The sequence below is a fragment of the Cinclus cinclus genome, chromosome 4 (genome assembly GCF_963662255.1).
Source record: "Cinclus cinclus chromosome 4, bCinCin1.1, whole genome shotgun sequence".
In the NCBI taxonomy this organism is placed as follows: Eukaryota; Metazoa; Chordata; class Aves; order Passeriformes; family Cinclidae; genus Cinclus; species Cinclus cinclus.
Window position 1 is genome coordinate 24,529,845 of NC_085049.1, and position 26,811 is coordinate 24,556,655.

At 41.5% G+C, this 26,811-nt stretch overlaps 1 protein-coding gene across 1 annotated transcript; it reads left to right on the forward strand.

Moving 5' to 3' along the window:
• The first annotated feature begins 483 nt into the window (after positions 1–483).
• On the forward strand, positions 484–26,101 carry SULT4A1 (sulfotransferase family 4A member 1). The gene is made up of 7 exons (XM_062490917.1): positions 484–652; positions 17,275–17,405; positions 18,804–18,884; positions 18,988–19,114; positions 21,026–21,120; positions 22,545–22,683; positions 25,989–26,101. Exons 1-7 carry the CDS (start codon positions 484–486, stop codon positions 26,099–26,101), a joined length of 855 nt encoding a protein of 284 aa, XP_062346901.1.
• Positions 26,102–26,811: the final 710 nt, after the last annotated feature.

Here is a 26,811-nt window from a genome sequence, read left to right on the forward strand (position 1 = left end):
GAAGAGTGGGGAGGTGAGGCCGGCATCCATCCATCCATCCATCCATCCATCCATCCATCCATCCATCCATCCATCCATCCATCCATCCATCCATCCATCCATCCATCCATCCATCCATCCATCCATCCATCCATCCATCCATCCATCCATCCATCCATCCATCCATCCATCCATCCATCCCCTGCCGGCCCGCAATGACATCACCGTGCGCCGACCCCCGCCCGCCGTGCGCGGGGCTGTGCCTGGGCCGCGGCTGCCGCTCGCCCGCCCCTTCCCTTCCCTTCCCTCCCCTCTCCTCCCGTCCCCTCCCCTCCCCTCCCTTCCCCTCCCCTCCCCTTTCCCTCCCCTCCCCTTTCCTTCCCCGACTCCTTCCCTTCCTCCATCCCTCCCTCCCTCCATCCCTCCCTCCCTCCCTCCCTCCCTGCCGGCGGAGCGCCCGCGGCCCGCGCACCTCGGCCTCCCCCGCGGCCCGCAGGGAAGAGGATGGCGGAGAGCGAGGCCGAGACCCCCAGCACGCCCTGCGAGTTCGAGAGCAAGTACTTCGAGTACAATGGGGTGCGGCTACCGCCCTTCTGCCGCGGGAAGATGGAGGAGATCGCCAATTTCCCGGTGAGGGACAGCGACGTCTGGATTGTCACCTATCCCAAATCAGGTAGGCGGACGGGCGGGCCGGGGCTGCCGCGGCTGGTGGGGCGGCTCCTCCTCCTCCTCCTTCTTCTTCTCGTCCTTCTCCTTCTCTGCCCGGTTGCAGGGCAGCCGGGGCCGGGAGCGGGGGCTGGAAGCGCCCCGGCGGCCCCCGCGGGATGTGGGGGCGAGGCCTGAGCTCGTTCTCCACCGTGGGTGTGTGCCCAGAGAGGGTGCCCTTAATCCAAGGATTGTACCCTGCATCCGGGGAAGAAGCACTGTATCCAAGGATGGTACTCTGTATGCGGGGATGGAGCCTTGGGGCCGGGCATGGTGCAGTGCCCTGTGTCCAAGAATGGTACCCTGTATCCGGGGATGGAGCCCTGGGGCCAGGGTGGTGTCCCGTATCCAGAGATTGTGTCCTGTATCCGGGGATGGAGCCCTGGGGCCAGGTGTGGTGCTCTGTGCCCAGCAGCCCCCGCAGCTCTGCAGAGCTGAGAGCCTGTCCTGGGCACGGAGGGGGTTCGGGACCCTGTGGGGGACCCACGGAGGGTGGGTACGCACCCAGCGCTGCCCCGGTGACCCCGCCTGGGTGGTCCCAAACCGCTGGAGTGTGGCAGTGCTGCTCCGGGCAAGGGAAATCTCGCTCAGCAAAGATGTCGAACGGGGGAAGGTCTATGGCATCCGTGCGAATGTCTGCTGTGGTGCACAGGTTCGGTGTCTGCTCCACAGCCTTCCCTCCGTGCTGCGCTCCCGAGGCGGCTGCCCAGATCGTTCTGGGAGAACATGTGCTCCAAGTACGTTCTTACTGCACTGTCTGAATCACCAGAAAGGCCTCCTGTGTGCAGTACAAGTGAATGTTTTGTCCAGCAAATGCATCCTTTGGCTGTTGCACACCGTTTGGATGTCTGCTTGTAATGCCATATTTCTTGATTTTTTTATCATCTCCGTTTCCAAGCAAAAATATTTAAAGATAATTACCATGGATGTAGTGCTGCCTGCAAAGGGATAGACAATATGGGAGCTTTGTAGCCCACCTGATAAAATCAGATAAACTCTTTTGTTAAGTGCATTCTTAAGTGACTTTTTTCCTTACAATGAGATGACCTCTTTCTAGGAAATCCACTGGATATAACAGATGTCAGCTCTGTAAATGCCCTTGTAAAATGATGTTTCAGTATTGTAGGTTTCTGACTTACTTCATTGTTTGTTGTGTGAATGGCTAATGCTTTTCAATTTCCTGGTGTGCTGCTTCAAGCATGCACATTTCTGCGGCATAGCATCTATTATGTTTTTATCACTTCTCAAGCAGTTTCAAGCATTTGTCTTTATATATTTTTTATATTTTGTTACTTGCTATCTCTTAAAGACTGGCTAGAGCTTGCTAGATAATGCATTAGGAAAGGGAAAATATGTAGATGGATGGCTCTCAAAATACTAGGATTAGGAGTAGATAGCTACATCTACATCATTCTTTTAAACTGTTTTCTCTAAGATTTATAGCATGCAGCACCAACACTATTAAATTCTTTGTGGTTTAAGATTTCAATTTTGAGAATCTGAAGCTACAATAATCTTGTGGCATTGCACCCCAATTTCATAGTGGCGTCTTGTTAAATATCCTCAGCCAATCTCAGCCAGACACAATATCATTAATAGCTGGCAATACTTAGTTTTGGTGGCTAGACAGCTGGCTGTGGAAAGCCAGTTTGCATAATCATATTTCATTTGCTGTTTTGTGCTTATAGCAACATAATATGAGATCTTTTGGAGCCCCAGTGACAGGGAACTGCACACTTAGGAAATGGACATGCTGCAAGAGGATTTACTGGGAGAAGGAAAAGATGGGTGAGAAATGAGGCAATGAAAATGAAGGTGCAGTATTGTGGATGAGCTGGAGGAGCAGCCTTGAGATCAAAATAGGATTTTATTTGCCAGGAAAGAGAAAGCTTGGGTGGTGAGTAATCTGATGTCCTTGTTGAGAGAATAGGCTCTGGACAATAATAGCATCTTAAAGCTCCAACTTCTTGTAGCCCACAGTCTACCAAGACCCTGGGAAGCTTGTTTTGTCAGCTGCTCCTCTGTGGCTTACAGCTGATTTAGGGAGGGCTTCAGAGGGCCTGCTGCTAGGGACAGGCATGGCAGCAGAAACTGGGCTTCCCTAGGATGGTTGCTGCTGATTTAGCCAAAGTCATGCAGAAAGTCTACAGCAAAGCCAGGAATTAAATCCAGAAGCCCATTACCCTAACCACAGCTTTATCTTTCTGCCTCTCAATACTGTTGACAAAGATTTTTCTGTTTACTGGACCTAATCAGAATTTTCATGATGTTGCTGTAATGAAAAAAATGTAGGTCCACAAAACAGATTTTGTGCACAAAATGTAATCATTTGGGGTGAAATAGTTCAGCTTGTTGTGGTAATATTTAGAAGTAGAACATGTCTGGGACCACTTACCTAGTTTCTGTGAATAAACTGTGTTTGGACAATACTTCAAGAAAGAAAAATGCACCAATGTCAAATAGATCCAACAGAAAACTTTTTTTTCTTTTTCCTAAGGAAATCAGCTTTGTTCAGTGTAGCAGCAGCTCTCCATCTGCTCAAACTATGGAAAATACCCAAACAAGCTGGATGTGTGAGAGGCCAGAGCCTGTGGCTACAAGCAGAAAGCTCCAGCAGTAGCTGTTGACCATATGGTGGCTTCTCTGGCAGAGAAAATCCACAAGTGGCTTATAGGGCCAGGACTACTTCAGCTGTCCCAGGAATAGACAGTGCAGCTCCAAACATGTGAAATGGAGGTGGTGCTTGGAAATAGTTACAGTTATTGGTAAATTGGGAGTGACCCAGGAAGAAGCTGTTCCAATAATGGTAGAAAATCAAATGTACCAGTGGCCTTACTGGCAGTAATGTAATAAGCCTAATGGAAAGTGACTCTGCTTTAATGTGATTTCCACTGACGGATGGCTGAATAATGATATCCCCTATATCTTTAATTATTCTTAACACCTGTGCCAAATCAATAGTAACAGCTTTTGGGAACTTCTGGGCTATGAGAAACTTTATACCTGAAACCTAGAGACTCAGATACATGAACATGTGTCTATGTTTGTACATATGGGAGTAATTATAGAAAACTATAATATGTAATTATAGAAAACCTATTTTTGTCATGATGGGTAATTTAAAATCAGGTGCGCTACTGAAGAAATGAGTGGGCAGGCTGAGTGGGACACACAGATTTGCAGGAGAAAATGTAAACCAGAATGCCATTGTCTATAGTATTAAATAACTGGAGCTCACACCACAGATAAGATACAGATGCACTGCTTACAGGGAGCACTGTGCCTCTGTCACAACTTGCAATGAACTCCCTCTCATCCTGTGGATTTCCTGTACCCTACTTGGAAATTAAAATTCTTGTCTGTGAATTTAAGCTGCAGAATTTATGGTGAAGCAGTTTTTTTCATTTTTGATTATTCCCTCAGTCACCATGCTAAGAGCCAGATTAGCTGTTTGCTAACATCAGTGATTTCAGTGGAATTAAAATCAATCCCTAAAGTACAGTGTTTAGTTCAGGTTCAGTCAGTGTTTTATTGTGTCTTACAGTGTCACCCTGACTGGATGTGATCTGTCCATGTACTGAAGTGGTGCACAGCAGCTTCCTTAATACCATCTTGTGTGTGTTCTAAATGAACATGTACTTTGCATTCTTGGGTCAAAACCCACAAGTTCATGCCTTTTGCAAAATCTGGTAATTTGAGAAAGCGAGCTGTTTGCATTAATAATGAAGCTCTCTCTCCAATGGTGATTATTTTGCCAAATAATCTTTTGGAGTTCTGTGTGAAAAAACGTCAATTGTTGAACAAATATCAGCTTCAAGCCCAGCCAGTTCATGAGAACCTGCATTTGGTGCTGGGCAGTCGTTTGAAAGAGGAAGTGTTGCCTAAGGCTTTTACCTGTCTGGGAGTGTCTTTCTATAGATTCCAACTTTCCCTTGTAGCACTGGATTTTTGTAACTACCCTTTGGCTGTTAGAGATGGGATGGCTCTAGACCTTTGCCTTAATGAAGTTCCAGCAGTGAGCTCATGGGTCATTCCAAGGACAGCTGTCATGTGTGCATATTTACGGAGTTCTCCTCTTTGGAATTCTTTCACACTCACCTCTGGTGTTACATGAAATGAACCAGGGAAAGTCAGTTTGAGTTGTCCATTTTGTAATTTGTTTGATAGGCTCTGTGTGTACAGGTCATGCCTCTGGCAGTGCATTGCATGCATGGGGGCTTCTCTGTTCTCTTCCTGTTCTGTGTCCTTCTCCCACTTTGTGCACATCTCTTTTATCCTCCTCTTTCTAGCACTCCTGAATCCAACACTTCCTCTTGCTGGGTCACCAGGATGTGCCTGTCCCTTCCCTGGCTGATGGAGGAGCTCTGTCCTTCCTCTCTCTTAGAGTCTCTCTGCATTCTTCCATGGCCCATTTCCATCCCATAATCCCTGTTATGTTCTGCCCACGAGAGGACTCTGGGGTTTTCTTCTGTTATGGGGACAGAGTTGTTTGATGCATTGACTATTGCAGCTATGGGAGGGGCAACTGTTAAACTGTGGGACACAGAGGGTACAATATAAACACCAGTTTTCCTCTTTGATTCCCCAGTAAAAGTAGTAGACTTCAGCTCATCAATATCTAAAATATTCTTTGATTAAACTCAGCACGCAAAATTGCTGCACTTAAGGAAGGGAGAGGTTTGAGCCACTGGAGATGTAGACATATGTGCTTTTTATTTGGCTATGAAGTTGGTTTAAGGATTTCTTCTCTTTGGCCTCTTGTTTCTTCCCCTTCCAATGAGCCTTAGGTGTCTGTGGGACCATGTTATAAAGCAGATTGGCAAAAATTTGAGCAAAGAAATACATTACAAAGAAAATGTACCAAGTAAGTGTGCCAAAATCTTGCTTCGTTTATCTTGTTCAACCCTACTTTTCATGTTTTCCACAGACTGTAAAAATCTCCTGGCCATGAGATTATATTTGTGATTATGTTATTATAAATGAATATATATACAGGTGAGATTGGAATTATTGTACGTCACAGTAACAGTCTCATTATTCAATATACAGAGTATTATTACTTGACTAAGTTCACGTGGGTGCAGATACCCAGATGTGCACAGGTCGAACACTGCTGACAATCAGTCCTGGTTTGCACAGTCATAACTGAGAGGAGAATCAGGCTGAAAGGTTGCTCAAGGATGTTCCTGAGCTGTGGGAGACTGTGCTGGGAGCTGTCAGAGGGACATGTGGCAGCTGCAGTGGATTGCAGAGGTTTCCCTCCTAATGGCAGTTCTGAGTGGCCTTTGTAACAAAGGCTCCTCAGGGAACACAAGCATCCATGAGTGTTAAATTAGTTGACTTGCCTTAATTTCCAGTGTTCTCATATGGAACTTCTCCCAGCAGTTTTATTTGCATTGTTTTATAACAACAGCTCTGCAGTTGCAAAAGAGCCAGATTCTGCTGTGCTGGATGACCTCTGCAGAATTTTGTTGCCTTGGGCTTAAACAATTTTCATTTAAGGAATTAATTCAAATGTTACAGGCCCAGAGGCATGCCTCAAGAAATCATGAGGCTGGCTTAAAAATAAAATTTTTACACAAAATACATTTGGTGTTCTTTTCCTTTCACCTCTGGTTTTTGAAGCAATATTATGCTCTGTGACATGGAATGATGAAAAACCTCTGTTAGTTTCATGAATCTGGATGAACGAATTAATATCTTTAAAATCAGAATAGAGCATGTAACTTTTTCTCTCTGACAATAACATCACAGTTATTTGGTTTATTTAAGCAATGTATAAAGCTCAGATATTGTTCTGTTTTAATGACAGATAAATGTGCATCAATTCCCATACCAGCTGGCCAGAATGAATGGAATTCTTTTTCAAACAGGAAGGGAACAGCAAACTGCATTGTGTGATAGAGATATGCTGTGTGAACTGTCTCTATAGGGACTGATGGATAGGGTCTGTATTTAAATCTGATTTCATGCTCTTGCTGACTGAAATAATTTTCCTTCCACTACTGAGAAGAATAAATACTCCACATCTTAAACTCACTCCATCGAGGACCATTCAGGTGCAGAAAGTGACTCCTGTAGATTAATATTTCTGGGGATTAGAGCCATTGGGTTCTTGTGCTTTGAAAATCCTTCTGAAATGGGTCTTTTTATTTATATGTAGCTCAAAATACCTTCAGGTACTGACTTACTCTTAAATGCTGCTAGGCAAAGAAATTATAAATAAAACTACCAAAAAATAAGTAAGTCAATGTAAAGTTTGTCACTGACACATTTGATTTAATTTCAATGTGAATAGAATTGAATAAGTCCTTGTATGCTTCAAACTTGAAATGACAGCAGAGGAAAAATATCTGTGGTTAAAGGGAAACTCCTTTTATTATCTAGATAGCAGTGTTTCTCTCATGACCCTTTTATCAAACCAGTGAAGAGATGTTACTAGAGGCAGAACAAATGGCTCAGAAGACAAATAATTTTCTAGTTACCTAATAGGTTTTACTGGGACTTTTGCAAATGTAGCATAATTGCTTCTCTGCTGTTAATTAGTGCAAAACTCAACTTGCTTTTTCTTTTTGTAAACAGGAGTAGGAAAAGAAAAAAAAAAGAAAAAGGTTTTACCCTGGGTAAAAAGTGTCTTCTGAACATGTGAAATCATTATTGACTGTATTAGATGATAATGACCTCAAAGACTAAAGAATTAGAAAATTATGTAGATCAGCCAAACCCACCAGCCAGTCATTCTCATTTCATGTTAATGTTTATTTATCACAGTGAAGATATTAATGAAAGGAAGCAAAATGCTTATTTTTTTTTTTATTCTAATTATTCAGTCTGATTAAATGAAGGCTTTTCCTTGTTGGGTACATTAGGGATTCATACACCCCATGCTGAGGGGAAAAACCTGTTTTGTCCCAAAAATGCTGCTTTAGAAGCAATGCAAGGTTTGGGACACTGGGCATGCAATGTGACTTTGTTGCTGCAGATGCTGTGACCTGGGATAAATCTTATAATTGTTCTGGCTATGTTTTCTACTGGGTGTGTTTCTTCTGTGCCTGAATTTTTCATACATAATGAAAAGTAAGTGGTTTTCATGGGCAAACAGATGTCACCTACCATATCTATATTTTAGAGAAACTAGTGAATTGCCTGTCTGAAATGAAATTAAGCATTTCTTCTCATCCTATTGCTTGAGCCATGGCAAAAGAGCCTGACACTGCCCCTCCATCAGCTGTCCCCTCCTGTCAGGGAGTTGTGCAGAGCCACAAGGTCCCCCCTGAGCCTCCTTTTCTCCAGGCTGAGCCCCTTTCCCAGCTCCCTCAGCCCCTCCTGGTGCTCCAGCCCCTTGCCCAGCTCCGTTCCCTTCCCTGGACACGCTCCAGCCCCTCGGTGTCTCTCGTGTGCTGAGGTTCCCAGAAGTGCCCCAGGATCTGAGGTGTGGCCCCAGCAGTGCCCAGCACAGGGGACAGTCACTGCCCTGGCCCTGCTGCCACACCATGGCTGGCACAGCCCAGGTGCCATTGGCCTCTTGGCCACCTGCTGATGCAAGGGAATGAGAAACACAGATTAACCATCAGCTCCAAGCCTGTTTACTGATGGCCAGGGTTGCCAAAGTAGTACAGAACAGCTGCAGGCACTGCTGAGGCTGGATTGCTCTCTACATGCAGAGCTGAAATGCACATTTGTAATGATCAGTGTCAGTGCTTCTATGGGATCACCAGTGCTTCCAGTCAGAAATGTCTTGTCAACCATTTTGCTGCAACATGGTAAACTTGTTGCGTGATATGTTACTGATACCTCATAGCTGTTTTAAAAGGGTAAGATAAAAAAACAGTTTTTTATTGCAAGCTTCCAGGTTCCCCCATTGTTATGAGCACACCCAGTAACAGATTTCTACAATTTTTATAAGTTTCACAAATGATCATATCTAACAAGTATTGTCCAATTAGAAGACCAGCTGGTTAGGTAATTTCCCTCCAGGCTCTGCCCCGTTAGAGTTGGTCAGGGGCTTCTTTGCCCCATTTCTTGTGTCTTCTCAGTTTCTGGTTGGAAAATAAAATGTCCTTGAAAGTTCTCTTCTTAAAGACCAGTCTTTCAGGAATGTGTTAGAAGATTAGCTTATTACTCCAAAATCTAAGGCAAAGGGTAGGAAAAATACCAGGAGCTGTATAACCATGTATTATCAGTCCACAAAGCTATGTATCTATGAAAAATGTATAAAAAGCTAAAATCTCTAGGCATCAAACCCATGATATCAATTGGCTGATCCCCTTTTATACTCTCAAACAGATATCTTTCCATTCCTGATTCTGAAGAACAGCAATGGAAAGGGCTGTAGCTGGCTTAAAACTGCTGTCCAGCTAAATGAGAGGGGACATAGGTACCTTGAGAAGGACGGTTTTGCTTAGTGCAGCTATAATTGGAGTGGGATTCTGTGTAGGACAAAATGCTTTACTCCCTGACCTTAGACAAGCAATAGCTGACTGGACGGGTTGTGGTTTTTTTAATGTATAACCTGTACCTGCAGCTGTTTCACATTATACTATTGGTGTGCTGTGCTCTTGAAACTTGACCACCCAATGTGTGTAAATGCACATTAATGTGTAGGCAGGTTTTGTCTAACCATTTTACTGGAAGGGGTTGAAACTGAGGCAGAGAATTGCATTTTGAGTAATGACAGACATCTTCTGACATTACTATATGGGGAGGGGAGTATGTTCACAGCCAAGGGTATGAGATCTACCTCAACACCAGTGCCTAATAGAGGTGCCCTGTTGTTTCCTGATTTCTGATCCTGTCTCAGTCAGCAGAGCTCACTGTGAAGCTCTGCATTTACCCACAGACCATATTGTGATTGTAGAGCAGAACACAGAGTCATAGAGTTGTCCTAGAAATCAGTGGAGTTAAGGGTAGCTATGCAGTTCTTTTTGATGTAACAAAGTCCTTGAGCATGATTTTAAGACCAAATGACTTGTCATCCCAGCAAAAATCTTTCCTGCATTGTTGTCCTTGGTACCCGTGTGTGAAAATGACAGGAAATTAGGCACAGTGGGAAGACTTTTGGCTGGAGATTGTGAGCTCCTGCTGGGGTAATGTATTATGCAATTTAGGCATGTTTTTGATATGGGCTCTAAAAAGATGGGAGAATGAAGCTGCCAGAGGGTGCAGGAGGGCAGCCTATAGCTGAGGTAACAACTTAATGTGCTGGGTTGGCTTTAGGCTTGGTCAGCCTTGAATAGATGTGGGAAGGGTGAAGAGAAATGTCATTCTATCAGAGCAAGCAGGCTTATCTGTTATTTCTACGTTCCTGCACGTTGTATGTTACAGTTTTTTGTTTTAGCCTGATGGATGTTCTGCTCTCTTTTACCGTGGAAGTGTGTTTGGTTGGTGATTAGAAACCGGAAGAAAAATTAACCTAAGGATATGGGCAGATGTCTGCTTTTAAAGGTGCCTGTGCTAGTGCAGGATTGTTAGTGCCCTTAGCCTGCTGTTCCTCATTCCTGGTAGAAAAACAACCCACAGATTATTTTGGGGGGATGCATTCTGGTTTGTCCCACGCAAAATTTGCTCTGTGAGTTGATGCCAAAAGTAGAAACTCCTTCAGCTAATTTGGCCGATGTAATTTTAAGTGGATTGGAGCAGTTTGTGTGAAGTTACTCTATTAGTGATGGCACCCGGTGCAAGACGGGATAAGTATCCACAGGTATGGACAGCCCAGCCAAAGCTTCAAGAGAAAACAATTAAAGTAAAACAATTTTCCCTTTGAATATCTGATACCAAGAGGTGTCTGTAACCTACCAGTAGCAGCTTTCTGTGAAGGACTGTGACAAAACCCAGGACACCTGGATATGATGAAGTCATGGATGTTGGGACAAGCTTGATGACACAAATCATGTCTCTTCAATCAGAAGGCAAATCAAGGCAAACTTGCTGCCTGTTGGTGTTTTTAACATAGATCTGTGGACCTGACTCATGGTTCTTAGAGCTGTTAGGGTACTATTTACCCAGCCCTTGCTGCAGAGCATGTGAGGATGTTGTGGGTTATTACAAGGACAGAAAAGAAAGGCTTTTTGCCCCAACTCTCCCCAGCAAGAGACCTCTGCCAGCAAGCGACAGATGAATCTCTCTTCTTCAGGGAATCAATCTCTCTGGCTGTGGGTTTGGCTGTGCCACAAATCTCCCAGAGAACAGGTCCTGGTGTGTTTTATTTACTGGTGTTGCTCCAGTTTTAGGACCCAGCATGCTCCAGAGGAGGTGTTTTTCTCCCAGCTGGTGTTTGGTGTGGGCAGTAGTGGCCACCTGCCTCGCTGTGTGGGAGTGGGGCTGCCCCAGCTGTCAGTGCCAGCTCCCAGACACTCTGTGGTCAATGTGCACTTCTCATCCTGTCCTCTATTGAGTAGTTAGTCTGCTAATGTAAGGGAGAATCACGACTCAGGCCACTTAAAAAAAAAAATAGTACTAATGCATTAGCGAAAAATAGCCCTGCTTTGTAACCAGTTCATTAAAGCAATGCTTTAAGATACTGTATTGGACATAATAGCAATAATCTGTGGATAATACGTGTGTGTAAACAGTTCAGTGACAGCATTTTTACCAAACAGAAAGTAGGTTTTTCTCCTAAATAGAATAGGGTTTTCATAGTGTGCTGTTTATAGCCTCTAGCAAAGCATACTCAAAGCACAACTCAGAATTAATGGACCCATGTCTGCAGAATTTAGGCTGTTGGTTTTGGTTTAAAAGCTGGTAGCTACAAGCAGAAAAATAAAATAAATTGATTAGGAAGTCTAAAAAATAAATCTAAGACTGTGCTTACTGAATGTTGCTGGAAATTGTGTATTTAACACTTCTTTTAAATCCAATCTTAAGTTGCCTCCTTTAGTTTCAGGAGGTCTGAATTTAGGTTCCTTGTGTCCCACAGACTCCCTTGACAGGTCACTATTGACTGTGTGGCATTTAGGCCATGTAAGAGGGGCATTAGTTTTAGAGAACTCATTCCTTTCTGAAAATTTGGCCCTCTAATAAATATTTAACTGGTCAGTCAAAAAAAATAGTGTGGCAATACAACATCACAATTTCAGTCCTTATTCTAAATCCCCAGTCTCATTTAGGAATACAGAAGAATTGGAAAATATGGTATCAAGGTGTATACATTATTTTTATTTTTAAAACTCTAGTTTTTAATGAAAACCTCTTTATTTAAGCCAGGTGGAATTTGAATGTGTAAGAGAAATTCAGCATACAGACCTCAAGAGGAGATACTTTCATGTTTTGGAAATGACTTTTTTTCTTCTAATGGAAAAATCTAATTTGCCCTCTAGTATTGTAGGGTGAGGATGAATCTGCCGTACTGACCTGCAGATTTACACTTAAATTAGCCAGGGGGGAATGAGCTTGCAGGCAATTAGAACAATGGTGTGAGGCTCTGCTGTACAATACTTGCAGACCAGTCTGGCAGCTTTAGCAACCCTCACTTTTAATGAGCACTTGCATCTACCAATGCTACAAAAAAGTTATGAGTCATAATGGATCTGCTGCACTGGATTAGCCAAAATTCGGTCAAGCACTGGCAGATCAAACAAAGTACAGCTAATTGGGATTGCTAGATTACTAGCATTAGTATTTCTTTATTTTCATTTTCCATGCGGTTTCCATACAAGGTGCAAATAAAGGTAATATGCCAAAGGCCTTCACATCCTTGGGCTGCTGGTTTGTCTTAGCTGGTAGGAGAGGAGAAACTGAAAGAAACTACCTTTGAAACCACACAGAGAAGCTAAATTTCACTGGAAATCTTACAGTTTTATATCTGCCACTTCACTTTGAACACAGCTATCATGTCTGGTGACTTTGTAGGAGTGCCAATGGCCAGAAGGAGTTGAGAGAAGCCAGAGAACACATGCACTAGAGAATATTTCTCCCTTCCACGGTGATTAAATTTGACACTGGAAGACATCTAACACGTAGAAGGCAGAAGGAGTAGCTGTGGTGTTTCCAAGTCGTGTGTGTCTCACTGTGCTGCCTCATTGCTGCAGCAGCTCCTGATGAGTAGACAGAGTGGCCCTGGTCTGACTTTGCCCTTGCTGCTGAGGCATTGGCCATGGAAAGGGCACAAAGGAAGAGTTCCCAGTCACGGGGACTGCTGGAGTGTGGTAGGATTTTTAATGAGTCCTGGTTTCTGTGTGTCATTAGGTAGCACAGGAAAGCACAGTGCATCCCCACCAGCACACTCCTATCATGCAGGGCAGAAATACAGGCTCACAGATAATTTAAAAAGCTCTCCTAAAGACCTGCAGATTCTGGCAGGCAGTAGCTTCTTGCAGCTGTTTCCCACCCCCCTCTCTTTCCAGATATTTTGTGATAAACTGGAACAGTGTGTTCTCTTGAGGTGTTTTATTGACATAGCAGAGGAGCTTGTTAGGAAGAACATTTCTCAGGTGCTTTGCACTGAAGTTCCTCAGATGCTGACTGTCTCCATTTTAGCTGGAATTGGATAAGTGTTCATGAATTCCATGTCTGTTTTGGCAAGATGACCTTAGAGGTAGCAGGATGAGCAGTTTCCCCCCCCCCCACCCCCCCCCCAAATGAAATGCTGCAGATGGAAGAAGAAAGAATTCCTGGGAACTTATTAATGTGGCATTTGGTACTTCATGTCCAAAGACTGACAGTTAATCCTGTTTTTCAGTGATTATCCTATTGTGTTTATCCTTTTGTACCATGCCAAGTGAGGTGTGCATGTACATGTGCAGGTGTTCAGCAGCACAGGGAGGAAGCAGTGAAGATACTGGAGATGCACAACATCCATTGCCTCAGCAGGGCCAGAAATCTAGGGAGTACAGAGAGACGCTCTGCACACTTTTATTTTCACTTTTTGTTTAGCTTGCCTCACCTTTTTCTTCTATGATACCAACAGGTATCATAATTTTACTTTTACTGAGAAAGTCTCTGTGACATTTAGATCTGGCCAGGTTTTGTGATAGACTGGGATTTCTGGCTTTGTTCACATAATCTCCTTTGGTAATCTCAGTTCCAGGAATTTACTCTACCTTCCAGCCATAAAATGATGGTTCTTGCAAATGTCCAGAGATCACTAAGTCAGATGGGTCAAATGGCAAATTTCTGTATGTTTTACACACAGATGGGGCTGCAGTGGATGACTCACATCCTGTCATACTGTGGCATTTTAATAAATTCTGCTAGCCCAGCTCTAGGCTTGGGCTCTCCATCTTGTGGATAGGTACAGTATCCCACTTTATTTGGCTTTTCAGCCAGGTTGTTTTTTCCAGGGTTGAAGATGTTGCCCTGGCAGCCAGATCTGGAATTTGGGCTGCCTGTTGCTAGGTTAAGTCATCCTTTCTAAACCAAAAGAACATTTAGTTCTGATACATTTAATTTCAGCTGGTTTTAGTCCTAGTAGAGATGTGAGGAGGTCATACATATCTAAATATACATATAAAAGCTTTTAGATTTTGTTTTTCTATTTTTTTTTTAATAAGCATGTTATGCTTTATTTTGTTCTTTTAAACAGGAAAACAGGTCAATGATAATTTTTTTTACCTGGAGCTTTTGGAATGGGTGTGTGTGTGTGGTAAATAATAATTGATTAAGGGTGACAAGTTAAAAAAAAAAAAATCACGGTTCCCTCAAAAGTTAATTCCCTATTTTTCGTTTGCTTTAAGATGCTGAAATTCTGAAGCATGGTAACTTGAGTGCTAATGTGGGGAAAAATTAGGCTAATACAGTGACTGACAAAAGAAAAAAGTAGCACAGAGTTCATGGCCAAGGAAAATTGAGATCAGCGATCCTGCTGCAGGTGTAGGGAGGAGAAATTCCAGCCTACTGGATAGTCCCAGCATTTCTCCTTCAGCGTGTCACTGGTTTTGGTGGAAACACTTTTAGTTGGAGACTTTTGAGCTTTCCAAAAACCTCAACTCTGGATGGGAAATATGTTATTTCCAACCTGTGGAAATATCACAGGTTGATAATTATCACAGGTTGATAATTGATAAAAGATTTGTGTTAATCATAAAAGTATTGGGGTTTGTATAAACCAGAATACTTAGGTCTGAAATGAAGCATGCACATTAGATAGAGAAAAAACTATATAATTAAATCATTCTGCTTAAATACCCCTGTTATGAATATTGTGTTTTTTAGTAAACTGTATTCAATACCAGTTTGCAAAACGAGGTTTTCCCACAGCCTGAAAGATTTTACAAAATCAGATTTCCTGCCTTTGTGTAATCAATTGCAACCTATCTGCTAAGACCAGACTTCCCACTTCTGCTGTTCCTTATCTACCAAAAGCAGGTAGTTACTTGACAAATTGTCCAGAGATCGCGCACGAGCGGTCCCATGGATGTTTTCTTTGACTATCACTGCTTACCTGGCAAAATTATGACAACAACAAAAAAAAAACCAATTATTGATTGCTACAAGGAAAACCATACTATAAAAAGGAGCTGCAAACCAAGGTTCAATGGAGCGTGGAGTGGGTGGTGACCCCTCACCTTCCCCAGCGCTGCTTGCTCCGTCTATGTCAAATAAAACAATCTAAATTTTGCTAAACATCGAGACTTTGTTTCTCATTTATAACACACCTCTGCAGTTCTCTGTGGATTTGAGGGCAATCAAGCCAAGTCTAGTGCTCAGCCACAGGTCTGAGCAGAACCAGGTAAGGCCATGGGGGGGTGTGCTCCCTGTCCATCACTTTTAACTTCTCTGGCGGATTTTGTGGGGAGCTGGAAGGGAACATGCTGCTCTCCTTCAGTTTCAGTGTGGTTCTTCCTCAACCCTGTGGCCCTTCTGTATTCAGAGGCACAATAGAGATGGCAGCTATTTGCCTAGACAGCAGCTGAGCAAGGAAAAAATAGTTTATTGTGTATCCCCACTGAGTTCTTTCTTTTCTTTCCATGGAAACAGGGGTGCTATAATAGCATTTCTCTTTGCAGATAGAATTGGAAATACTGAAATAAATTACAGAGAACCGGTGTGTTTCTGGTCAGAGTAAATATTTAATGAGAGCAAGGGTTGTGCTCATTCAGACTCACAGGGACTGATACTAAAGTACTGTGTGAATGTTAATTTTAATGCATAAAATATATGCTTCAACTTAAAAATGCAGAGTGAACAGCCTTGGGGGCAGGTGTGTATTAAGTATGTGACAGCTGTCTCTGTGGGTGATGATAATGTAAAAGTGTCTTTTTTTTTTTTTCCTGTCCCAAACCTTTTTAATTTACCCATCAATAAGGAAGGGAACAGTGGAATCTTGAAGGGCTTGCTATCCAAAACAATTCTTGAAGGTGTGTGTTCTTTCAAATTGTATCTAGGCTGTGTTCAACCATCAACCTCACATAACTGTTTCTGTCTCAGATTAAAAAATAACCAGAATAATGATACAGTAGGAGTTTTTTGGGGTTTGTTTTTTTTTTTTTGGTGTTGGAGCAACATACAGGATTGATATAAATGTGCCTCTTTGTGTGTACTGTCTTGTCAGTTAACGTGAATTAACTAGTGACTGTTACAAGTGACTTGAAACTCACAAGTTATTTTCAAGTTCAAATGGTCATGATCTCAGAGTTTACAGCTCATCATTCCAAGAACTGGGCTGCAGGAGCAGGCTTGGGCTTTCTAACCAGTTCTGAAGCCATTACTTGTTCCTTTAGGCACACGAGAGAGTGAATAAATCCTGGTCTCATTTTCCTTACTGCCCACAACTCTTAAATAATGGGTCTGTCTTTTGCAGTTTTCAGGGTGTCCAACACCCTTGGGACTTCCCACCTAAACTGTGGGGTCCCTACCCTTGCGTGCTGTGATCTCTCATTCTGTTCCTCCATCTCACCAAGAGCCTTTCTCTTCATAACCTACTCTGTCAAATATCACTGTTCTGAGGGTTCCCTACCTGCCTGAAGGTAAAGTAATTTTGAAATAGTTGCCCTGTCCAAAGGTCTAATTGAAGTACCTATTAATTTTCCAAAGTGCAGCCACTGGCCATGATATCTAATGGTTGCTTTGTAAATGTCCTCAGAGTGGGGAGGGATGTGTAATTGAGGCTTCTGAAGCTTCTGACTGACTCACTGTGCATGGATGTGTTTGGGGCTTTATCCACTCCATAGCCTGGAGGCATAAACAGACTCTCAAATCATTGCATAACAGGGGCCTTGCCTGCAATTTAGAATAAAGGTCTCTCAGCACAGCCACTAATGCATTTTGTGAACTTGGATGACCTCTATTCACCTCATTTTTTAGTTTCTGAAATGGAAATAGCAGTGTATTGCCAAGGTAACATTTACAGAGGTGAAACCTTTTGTTAGATGCTTTGCAATTCACAGGTTAAGCGGTTTGGAGACAAAAGTGTATTTAAATTGTTACTGAAGAAAAAAAAACTCAGGTTTTTTGCATGAAAGACCTACATGTATTTAAAATAAAAGTAAGAGAGCTGACATACTACATTAAAACAGTAGTAATAGACTTAGCTCACAGCAGATTGTTGAGGACAAAAGTTGCCATTATTTCTCTGTTTAGGTCTCCCTTCATATGGTTGTGTTTAGATAAGAACTGTAATACAATCTGTTCTCCTCCTTTGTTTGGTTCATGCAGGCACAGGCTTGCTGCAGGAAGTGGTATATCTAGTGAGTCAGGGAGCTGATCCAGATGAGATTGGACTAATGAATATAGATGAGCAGCTTCCAGTCCTAGAGTACCCTCAACCTGGTCTGGACATCATCAAGGTACGATTTATTGCGAATAAAGTCTTCCAACATTTGGGTGTCTTTTTCCTCAGTTCTGTGTTTATCACTTCGTTTCATCCTGTGTCCTTCTCGTTTTTGTCACTGGGCTTGTTCAGAATGTTGCAGTAATTCACAGTGTTATTAGCTTATTTTAAATTGCTTTTATTAAGATTCACTGTGTTCTGTTTGGTCCTTTAAATGTGTCTCCATGTCCTAAATATCTTGGCAGTGGGTTTTCTGAATCAAAGTTCCAAGCTTCTCTTGCTTATGTAAACAGGAGCTGGCCAAATGAGGCTATTTTGCTTTGATTCCTTCCCTGAATTTGTGAAAGTGTAACTAAAAATGCAGAAATCCATGCATTGGTGTTCCCACTGCTCCAAATTTACACATCACAATCTTTAGATCCACAGAACCTGGCTCTCTACAGACACTGTGGGTGTAGTTTGAGAGGCCTGGAATATCCTGCATGAAATCCCACTGTGTTAAGAATCCCTTGGATTCCAGCTGCACAGCACATAAGTGTGATCTTGTCCTTGCTTCAACCACTTCCGAGAGAGGCACGTCTTGGAATTATTAGGAAAACTATACAGGACCATCCTGTAACAGCTGCAGTGCTGCTTGGACTGAGCAAGTTGAGGCTGGCAGGGATAGAATTTTTAAGCTGCTTGTGGTCAGTGAGAACTGCAGCCTCAGCTTACTTTAGGCTGAGAGTATTTAGAGGTCAGAGATTGCTCTTCTTTTTCATCTAATCCAGCGAGACCTCAGTGCTACCCTGCTGCAAAAAAGTGGTGGCAATAGAAGGAGGTTTAGTTTGAGATTACACATTCTTATCCATGCATGTGCCAGCAGCTTGATTCAATATTGGATTTATTCAATTTTTAATAGCAGAACATGATTTGTGTCATGAGACAATTTTGGATCAAGTTACAGAAAAAACACTGTTTGAAAGACATTTGCACACTCAGATAAACCTTTGGGCCTAATTCTGAGGATAAAATAAAATGCAAGGGTAAAGTTTGGAAGAAGTTAGGGGTCATGTTTTCAGGGCTTCTAATATTTTTCAGGGATTTTTAGTGGAGGCATCACTGGAAAAAAGAAACTTAGACTGTTATATTCTCTTTCTGAGAAGGTCCTGCAAATGGAAGTATTTTGAAAACAAAAGGGATAAAACCCCAAAATAACAAAACCCCCAACACACTATCCAGCCTTTTGATATATAAAAACCAGATGTAATTCCCTGACCTGATTTTGAGTCCCAAACTCCTCTTAATTTTAGGAAGTGAATTTGTGAATGGAAGTCAGTGTAGTAGAGAGCCTCAAGTGGGATAGTTCAGGACAGCTCAAGATGTGCCCCGGAGAAGTGCTCAGTAGGAAACAATTCTCTCTGCTTTGTTTTAGGAACTGACGTCCCCTCGCCTCATCAAAAGCCACCTGCCCTATCGATTTTTGCCTTCAGACCTCCACAATGGCAACTCAAAGGTGAAAATGAACTCGTGTTTGTTTTAACTCTGCTGGCAGCAGTTGTGTGAGTGCTTTGGGATGAGGAAAAAGCTTTCAATAAGATGATTTTCCCCCATCACAGGTAATATACATGGCTCGCAACCCCAAAGACCTGGTGGTGTCTTATTACCAGTTCCACCGCTCCCTAAGGACCATGAGCTACAGAGGAACATTTCAGGAGTTCTGCAGAAGGTTTATGAATGACAAGTGTAAGGAGCTGTTCTCTCTGCACACATTTATTTTCATCACTGCTTTCCTTCTGCAAGTACAGAAGTGAACTGGATAAAGGTGCATTTGTTTTGCATATACAGAAAGGAGGTTGCTACAGATAGCGCTGTGGGGATTGAGATTTGTCCACGCAAACTATGAGCCGTGCTTTTTGTAAATATTTACCTTACAGTATTTGACCCTCTGGGTTCAGCAGTTTTCCACCTGAGCCAGAGGAAAACTCTGGTGTGCTCCTCTAAAATTCAGTTTGTAGGCTGCCAGGTACCTCCTAAGTGGTGAATACTCCCAGCATCATTTGATTTCAGTTACCTGTCACTATTAGCTGTTCTAAGGAGTGTGTCTCGTCCTCAGGTTTGGGGTTATTTTTCTGATAATTCCTTCAATATTTAAATTTCACCCAAAACCTGAAGGCTCATACCTTACAATTTAGCACAAAATTCTCTAGTTTGCATGGGCCTGATCTGGAGTGCACCAGTGAGCTCAAGTGAGACCCCATGAGAAGGCAGCTGCAGGCTGCTGCTGCCTGGAAAATGCAGCTCTGTGAGGAGAGTGCAATAACCAAGGAATTGCCACACTCTCTAGCTAAGGAAGAGAAAAAAACCCTGCTGCCTCTTTTTATTTTGCAGTATCTCCTTTGATACCTTAACGTGACCCTTAAGAATTCACCAGGTACCTTGAGCTTTAAGAACAGGATCTCCTCTAGATCCAGACCAGCAAACCTGGAATTTAGGAGAGCTGATGCTGAAGGAGCTGTGTAATACCAAAGGGAACTAAAAATAAAGCCTACCAACAGAGGTTATTTAACAGGCCTTAAAAAATCTCTGCTGCTCCTTATCCTGCAAACTTGAGCAGGATTAATGCTCTCCTCCCATTCCAGCCCACCTTCAGTTTTCCACTTGCATTCCCTAAGAATGGAATGCTTGCCTGTAGCCCCTGATCAGGAACTGCTAGACCAGAGACATAAGAAAGACACGTTAGGAGGTCTTCTAAGATAGAAAGGTTGGGTGCTCTTTTCCATGTATGTATCCCAAGAGTTATTTGTCTCTTTATCTTGTAGCAGCCACCTGATTTTATCACAACCTCCCAGAGCCAAGAAAACATCACAGCATGTTCTGTGGCCATAATTGTGCAAATGGGATGTTTACAACACAGTAAATTTAGCGTTTAGCTGGGTGTTTACATTTCAGCAGGATCCTGGTAACTTGAACACCTCCAATGGACAAAGAGATCAGTTTCATAGGAAAACAATTTCATTCAACTGACCAATTTTTAATTTTTATAGAAGCACTAAGATTCCATTTTTGTTTATCCCATTCCATGAGAAATGGATGCATGAAGGTAATACATCAGTGTTCCAGTTACCAGAATGAAACAATTCTCTTTCAAAGAGAAAAGGTGGCTTCAAAATACAAACCTGAGAAGTTGTTTTTTAAATTTTTCTTTGGTTTTTTTTTTTTTGCTTTGCTGAAAAGATAAAATTGACCAAAAATATTGGGAAAGAATTGAAAATCTCCTTATTTGCTCACCTCCTACCATGATTATGTGAAGTACTTGTGGGAATTAGTCACTGGTAATGGAGAAAAATGCAGAATGAGTTTCTCCTGGGGGTGTCTTCTAATATTGGCAACAAAAGAGATTCTTGAATCTCTGGTTGAAGAAACCTCTGGTAGAGACACATAAATTGACTGAAATCTGTACAAATGTGGAGTTAACCAGAGAACTGGAAAACAAATTAGTGAAGTTTTGGGGGAAAGGGTTAGGTCTCCCATTAAATGAATCAAAATGAGACACTGCTCTCCAGGGGCTATGAACCACTTCAGTTATTTAATTTTTTTAATGGTTTACTAACCAAAGTGTTCATTTTCCTCATGCCAATTATAATGTTTTTGTAGTAGGATATGGTTCATGGTTTGAACACGTGCAAGAGTTTTGGGAACACCACATGGATGCCAATGTACTTTTTCTCAAGTATGAAGATATGCATAAGGTAGGTTAGATGTAGCAAAATGGTGTTTTAATCACATTTAGCATCCTAGCTTTTAAAAAACATAAAGCACTGAGTTACGTTCTTATATTCATATTGGGCTCCCTAATGCCTGATGCCATTTTTAAAGCACTGCTTTAAAAATTCAGTTGCATCTATTGACTTTAGGTATTTTCATATCCACACTAATTTTTTGGAGAGTCTGCCTGCATCTATAGGCACTGGACTACTTGCAGAGAAGGCAGTGATGTGAAGCTGTCCAGTACTTGCTACACTCAGCCCTGGGCATTCATTTAAAAGAAATGTGTTGCTGTATATGCTGTATCAATGAGGGAAAAAAATATATAATCACTATTTTGTCCTATGTATTTGGCATTTATTGTGATTATTTGGTTTTTATTGTGATTATTCTTACTGCTTTCTGTGAAACAAATCTGAAAACAACGAGGATGTTTTGTAGCATAAAGTGGATATAATTATTGAGGCCTTATGGTATGCTGGCTAAGAAGTCCACTTAAATCAGAAATCTGGTGGAAATACTACGTATTTCTTATTGCAGAAATATCTTTTTGAGAGCTAATAAAAATATTTCAGAATGTTTATTTGACTGGAAAACTAATGCAAACATAGGAAAAACCCAGCTCCTGTTTCTAAACCTGTAAAAATAAAAAATCAGAACAGGACTCGATAAAGCTGGGTAAATTATAATTCCAGCATTACTGAGCCTTCTGATGGAGTGGGATTCTAAAAGAAGGTGTAATACAATCAAAGCAAGTAAAGTTTAGTCAAAATTATTGCCATCCCACGGTTCTGAATAATTAATGTATTCCTAGCTGTGCTCACCAGCTGGTGGCATCACAGCATCCTTCTGCTTCCTGATAAATATTACTATTTTGTCCTTGCAACTCATACTGAGGAACCCTGGAATTCTGGAGATGTAAGTTCATGGTTGTTCTCAGAGGCCACCTCTCCAGATCCTTCCCATCTTATGTGAATGCAGTCTCAGAAGCTGACAAAGGAAGAAGGGCCCTCCTAACATTTTTAGTCATTTATTTGACTAAGGTCAAAATCAAAGTAACTTTTAAACCTTCTGAAATGCACTGGTATTCCAAAGGGATCAGCTAAGGGTGGGTTGTTCTCTGAAGTGGGAAACATCACAATTACTTTTCAGTGGTTCCCTGTTCCAACAGCTGAAGGTTACACAGCCATGCTTTCTGCCAACCTGCCTTACTCTAATTATTTGGAATGTGTTTCTTTTCAGCAAAATTGGAAGGTGGCACAACTTCAAGGCAGTGGTGTTTCTTACAACTTCTGCACTTGTATTTTTCACACTCACTGAGACATAACTTACTTTGAAATGTTTAAACTCATTAAAATGTGATTTTAAATATTGTGGAATAACCCGGGTTTTAAATGCTCTCTTACAGGACCTAGCAACAATGGTTGAGCAGCTGGTGAGGTTCTTAGGAGTTTCTTATGACAAAGCACAGTTGGAATCCATGGTGGAACACTGCCATCAACTCATTGATCAGTGCTGTAATGCAGAGGCTCTTCCTGTTGGCAGGGGTATGTCTAAAACCCACAGCAAAACTCTTGGAGAAGTTGCAAGAAGCAGCTTAGTAACCCCCAGGGTGTGTTAGATGTTGGCTAAATATTGCCATGTAAAGGGTGGGAGGGAGCTGACTGTTGGTGCAACTTGGGAGCTGGTTGTTTTGAAATCAGGTTAGGTAGAAGTGACTGAAAAGGATGGAAGAATCCAAGATTACCAGAGTACTTTCAAACCACTCCATCACAGAGTCTTTGTCTTACTTAGACGGATTCAGCTCTTTGTGTTGAGAACTCTTCACTGCTTCTTCTGACCTTTGGCATGCCAAAGCCCACACCAACTCATACAGTTTATCCTGGCCTAAGCCCTGGAGTTTCAGTAGATCAGGTTTTCTAGAATAGCAGATATTTCTGATTTGGAAGGCATAAAATCAGAAGGACCTGCAGCTTCCCTTGTAAGTTTTTAATTTTCTTTTCCTACCTCAGCTGTTTAGGATGTTTTTATCTTCCAGATATTTATTCTTTCTCTAGGAAACTGAAGGTGCCGTGTGATCTGTTGATACATCTGTCCTTTGATAAGAAATCAACTCCTTTCAGTTGCCCTTGAGAAGTATAAGTGTGAACTTAGGCTCAATCAAATTATTTTCTGTGGGCTGCTCTATGTCACTTTTAAAAATGAGGGAGCCAAGTCAAGATGGTCAGTTCCTAAGTTTTCCCTACATATGCCTTATCTAAACATAAAATCACTTCACACACGAATTTAATCCAGTTCTATTTGGAACTTTTCCCTTGTTTTCTACCCATAGCAGTGGTAGCACTTTGTGGTACAGCATCACATATGAAGCACGTGTTTATCATGGCCACAAAGTTTCTCACAGGTATTGATTTGCAGGTTATTGTCCCTTACCCAGGGATTATGACAAAACTACTTTGGTCTTAGATTTCTGTGTGTAGGAGCCCTTTCCATACTACCACTTTCAGCCAGCCTTCATGTGATCTGCAAATTATACCAGCTGTAATTTTTATAATTATTTTCAAATCTCTGATGAAAATGCCAAATATTACTGGTCCCTCCTGGCTACTTATTCTGTGTTAGCTCGTTATTTATTCAGTTACCACACATTTGGCTGGGACATCCCGAGGTCCTTGGAGAAGGTGCTCGTGTGGGTGCAAGGCTTTGCAAGCAGGGTTTGTGTTCTCCTTGTTTGCCCACAAGTACCTTTTTATTTCTACAGTCTGCAAATGTTTCAGAAAGAAGCCTTCGTGTTGTAAGAGAGAAGGAAGGGAGCTACAGCACTTAATGTGATACTTTGTCATTTGTTCGCTGTGTGCTTTTTAGTATAAATATCCTTATTTTGAATTTCTTTTCTTTGCTGTCTTTGGCTTTTACAATATTTTGTTACTCCAGAATGTAGCTTCATTAGCAGTGCTTTGTTCCTTCTCTGTTCGTTTCTGTGACAAAGAATGGTGGCAATGACATGACAGCTGATTGTAATTTGTTTCAAATATTTTAATTTGTCATTAGTTACATTTACTTTATTATTTTGCTTTATTTTAGTTCTTCATTTTTTTTTCTTTTAGCACATTGATCTTTACTCTGAAGATAACCCTGAACTGCTGTGAAAGCAGAACAATGATTAGATATGTTACTTGTATTTGACTCTTATCACATCATAATTTACGCAGTTGCATGATTCAAATCATAAACCAGGTGGGTGACTTTTTGACAAGCTATCAATTCATATGGTAAAAAAAGAAAAAAAAGTTGTTACAAATAATCCACTGTGTATGTATGTCATTTGTAAAACTTGTCATTTGTCCATATGTGTTTCTAGGGAGACTCAGAAATAAAATGATTTTCTTTACCAAGCAGAGGAAAGAAATAATTTATTACCATTATTGAATGGGAAATACAGGGTTTTGTGTTTCATGCTGTAGTTTTTGCAGTTACAGTTGCCAGATCAAAATTTAAGTTAGTATCAGATGTTTATGATTGTAGCATTTCCTTAATTTATTTTTTTATAAACATATGAAAATTTGGTGAAAACAATAAATGGCATTTTCAGTGTCAGGTTATTTGGATCCTAAAAAAAAAAAAAACCAGGACACTTTCATACCTTCAGGAGTTTTAGAAAAGCCACGATTTCATAAAATGGCATTTTCCACACATGCTCTACCATCATGTTAATAACGAATATGTAGATGTTGCAGACAGTTTTGTGTTTGGTCTCAACTATAAAGTTGCTGCATAAAAGCAATGGTAATTGAATTAAATGGGTATTCTTCTTACACATCAAATGCATAATTAAGCTCCCTGCATGTAGCTTTGTTCTTGCTGTTATGATTAAACTCTCATAGCACAGTCCCAATTCTCCTTTCATTTATTCCAGTTGAACAAGTCTGGATTTTGTCTTTATCTCCAGCATAAATGAGAAGCAAATTGAGCCTCCCAGTCTGGCTATTCCTTTGGGCTTATTCAGCCACAAGTAACCCTGGCCGACTTTGAGTTAAATATATTTTGGGCTGGATTTAAATAGTTGTTAAGGGGGCTGCTGCCTTTGTCTGGCAAGTTCAGTAGGGTCACCAGGTGATGTTATTGGTTGGGTTCCATAGATTATTTCATATGAGGAAAGTGTTCAGTGTCCCTATTGCATCCCCCAAAAGCTTCCTATTCGTCATGTTCAAAATTGAAATGTCAGTGGCACAACTTGAGTGCATGGCACTTGTTCTCTTTCATACACAGAAACTAATTTTCTGACAAACAGATCTCTCCATGTTGAGAAATGGAAATTAATCTGTTTGACTTACCTCTAGACACAAAATAATAGAAATTAGCAATGAAAATATTACACTCCAGTAGTCAGTTTTACAACCCACATTACCTGTACCTTTTGGATAGTTCTCTGAGCAGTGGGTGCTGGAGGCATGGTGATTGTGAAATGTGTTTTTAGCTGTTGGAGTTACTAAACAGCCATAGCTTGCACTGAAAGCAGAAATCCACATTTAAGTGAACGCCCAACCCAGAATCTGTGTTCATTTCTGATTAAAGCTAGAGTAAAGTCTCACACAAATCTGCATTCTTCCTGTGTAACAGTGGCCTGGTGCAGCTGAAGACGTGAATGGTTTTATTTGAAGGCTTTGCTAGGGTAGTGCCAGAGTAATTGGGTGAGGCAGTGAGCAGCCTTAGGTCTCATTAAGCTTTCAGAGAAAGCCCAGACTGATCAAAACCTCACAGCTGATAGTTGGTGCCCTGCACAATTAGACTGTGGCTGTTTGGTATTCTGTTACATCCACTCTCTGACTTGTGTTTTTTTTCTGTGTTTCAGGACGAGTTGGGCTATGGAAAGACATCTTCACTGTTTCTATGAATGAGAAATTTGATTTAGTTTATAAACAGAAGATGGGAAAATGTGACCTCACATTCGATTTTTATTTATAAAAAATGCATGCATATGATATCCAGATATAGCTAGAAGTGCTTTATGCATTCATTTATTACCTGCTGGACAAACTACTGTAGCTATTATGTGTAATAAGATTTAAAGAAAGAAAAACAATCAAAGTAAACCATATCAGATGCAATTATCTTCGATCCTGAACAGCTGTTTATCTTCTAGTATTTAAGTCCTTTGTCCACATTGAAGAACTTCCTAGACAATACTAGAACATTCAGCTGTTATGGAATGTATTATATACGTATAAGGTATGTATCATATATGCAACTAGAATGTACACCTTTTCAGCCCCACATTGATTATTTAATGTGTTTTATAAAAGCTTGTCACTAGAACCTAAATAAACATTCGTAAACCAAATAAAAATTTATTTCTGAGGGAAGCAAGTAACAGGCCAAAACAGTATGCTAGAATGATCTCAGGGGTTAATCGTCACATTTATTTTTATAGCAGGTATAACCAAGTATAAATAAATCCCATTCCAAAATAGGAACTGACCCAAGTGGGGTTCACATTAGGTTCTGCACACCCTTATCTGTGTGATTTGAATAGGTTCTGTGCACTGGCACACTCTGTGAGACAGGGCTCATTCTGATTTAGAGCTCTGGTTGTCAGCCTGGCCCCAAATCCCACCCATGCCTTCATGGAGACAACTCAGAGCTGGCTTCCTGATGGAGGCAGTTCAGCTCCATGC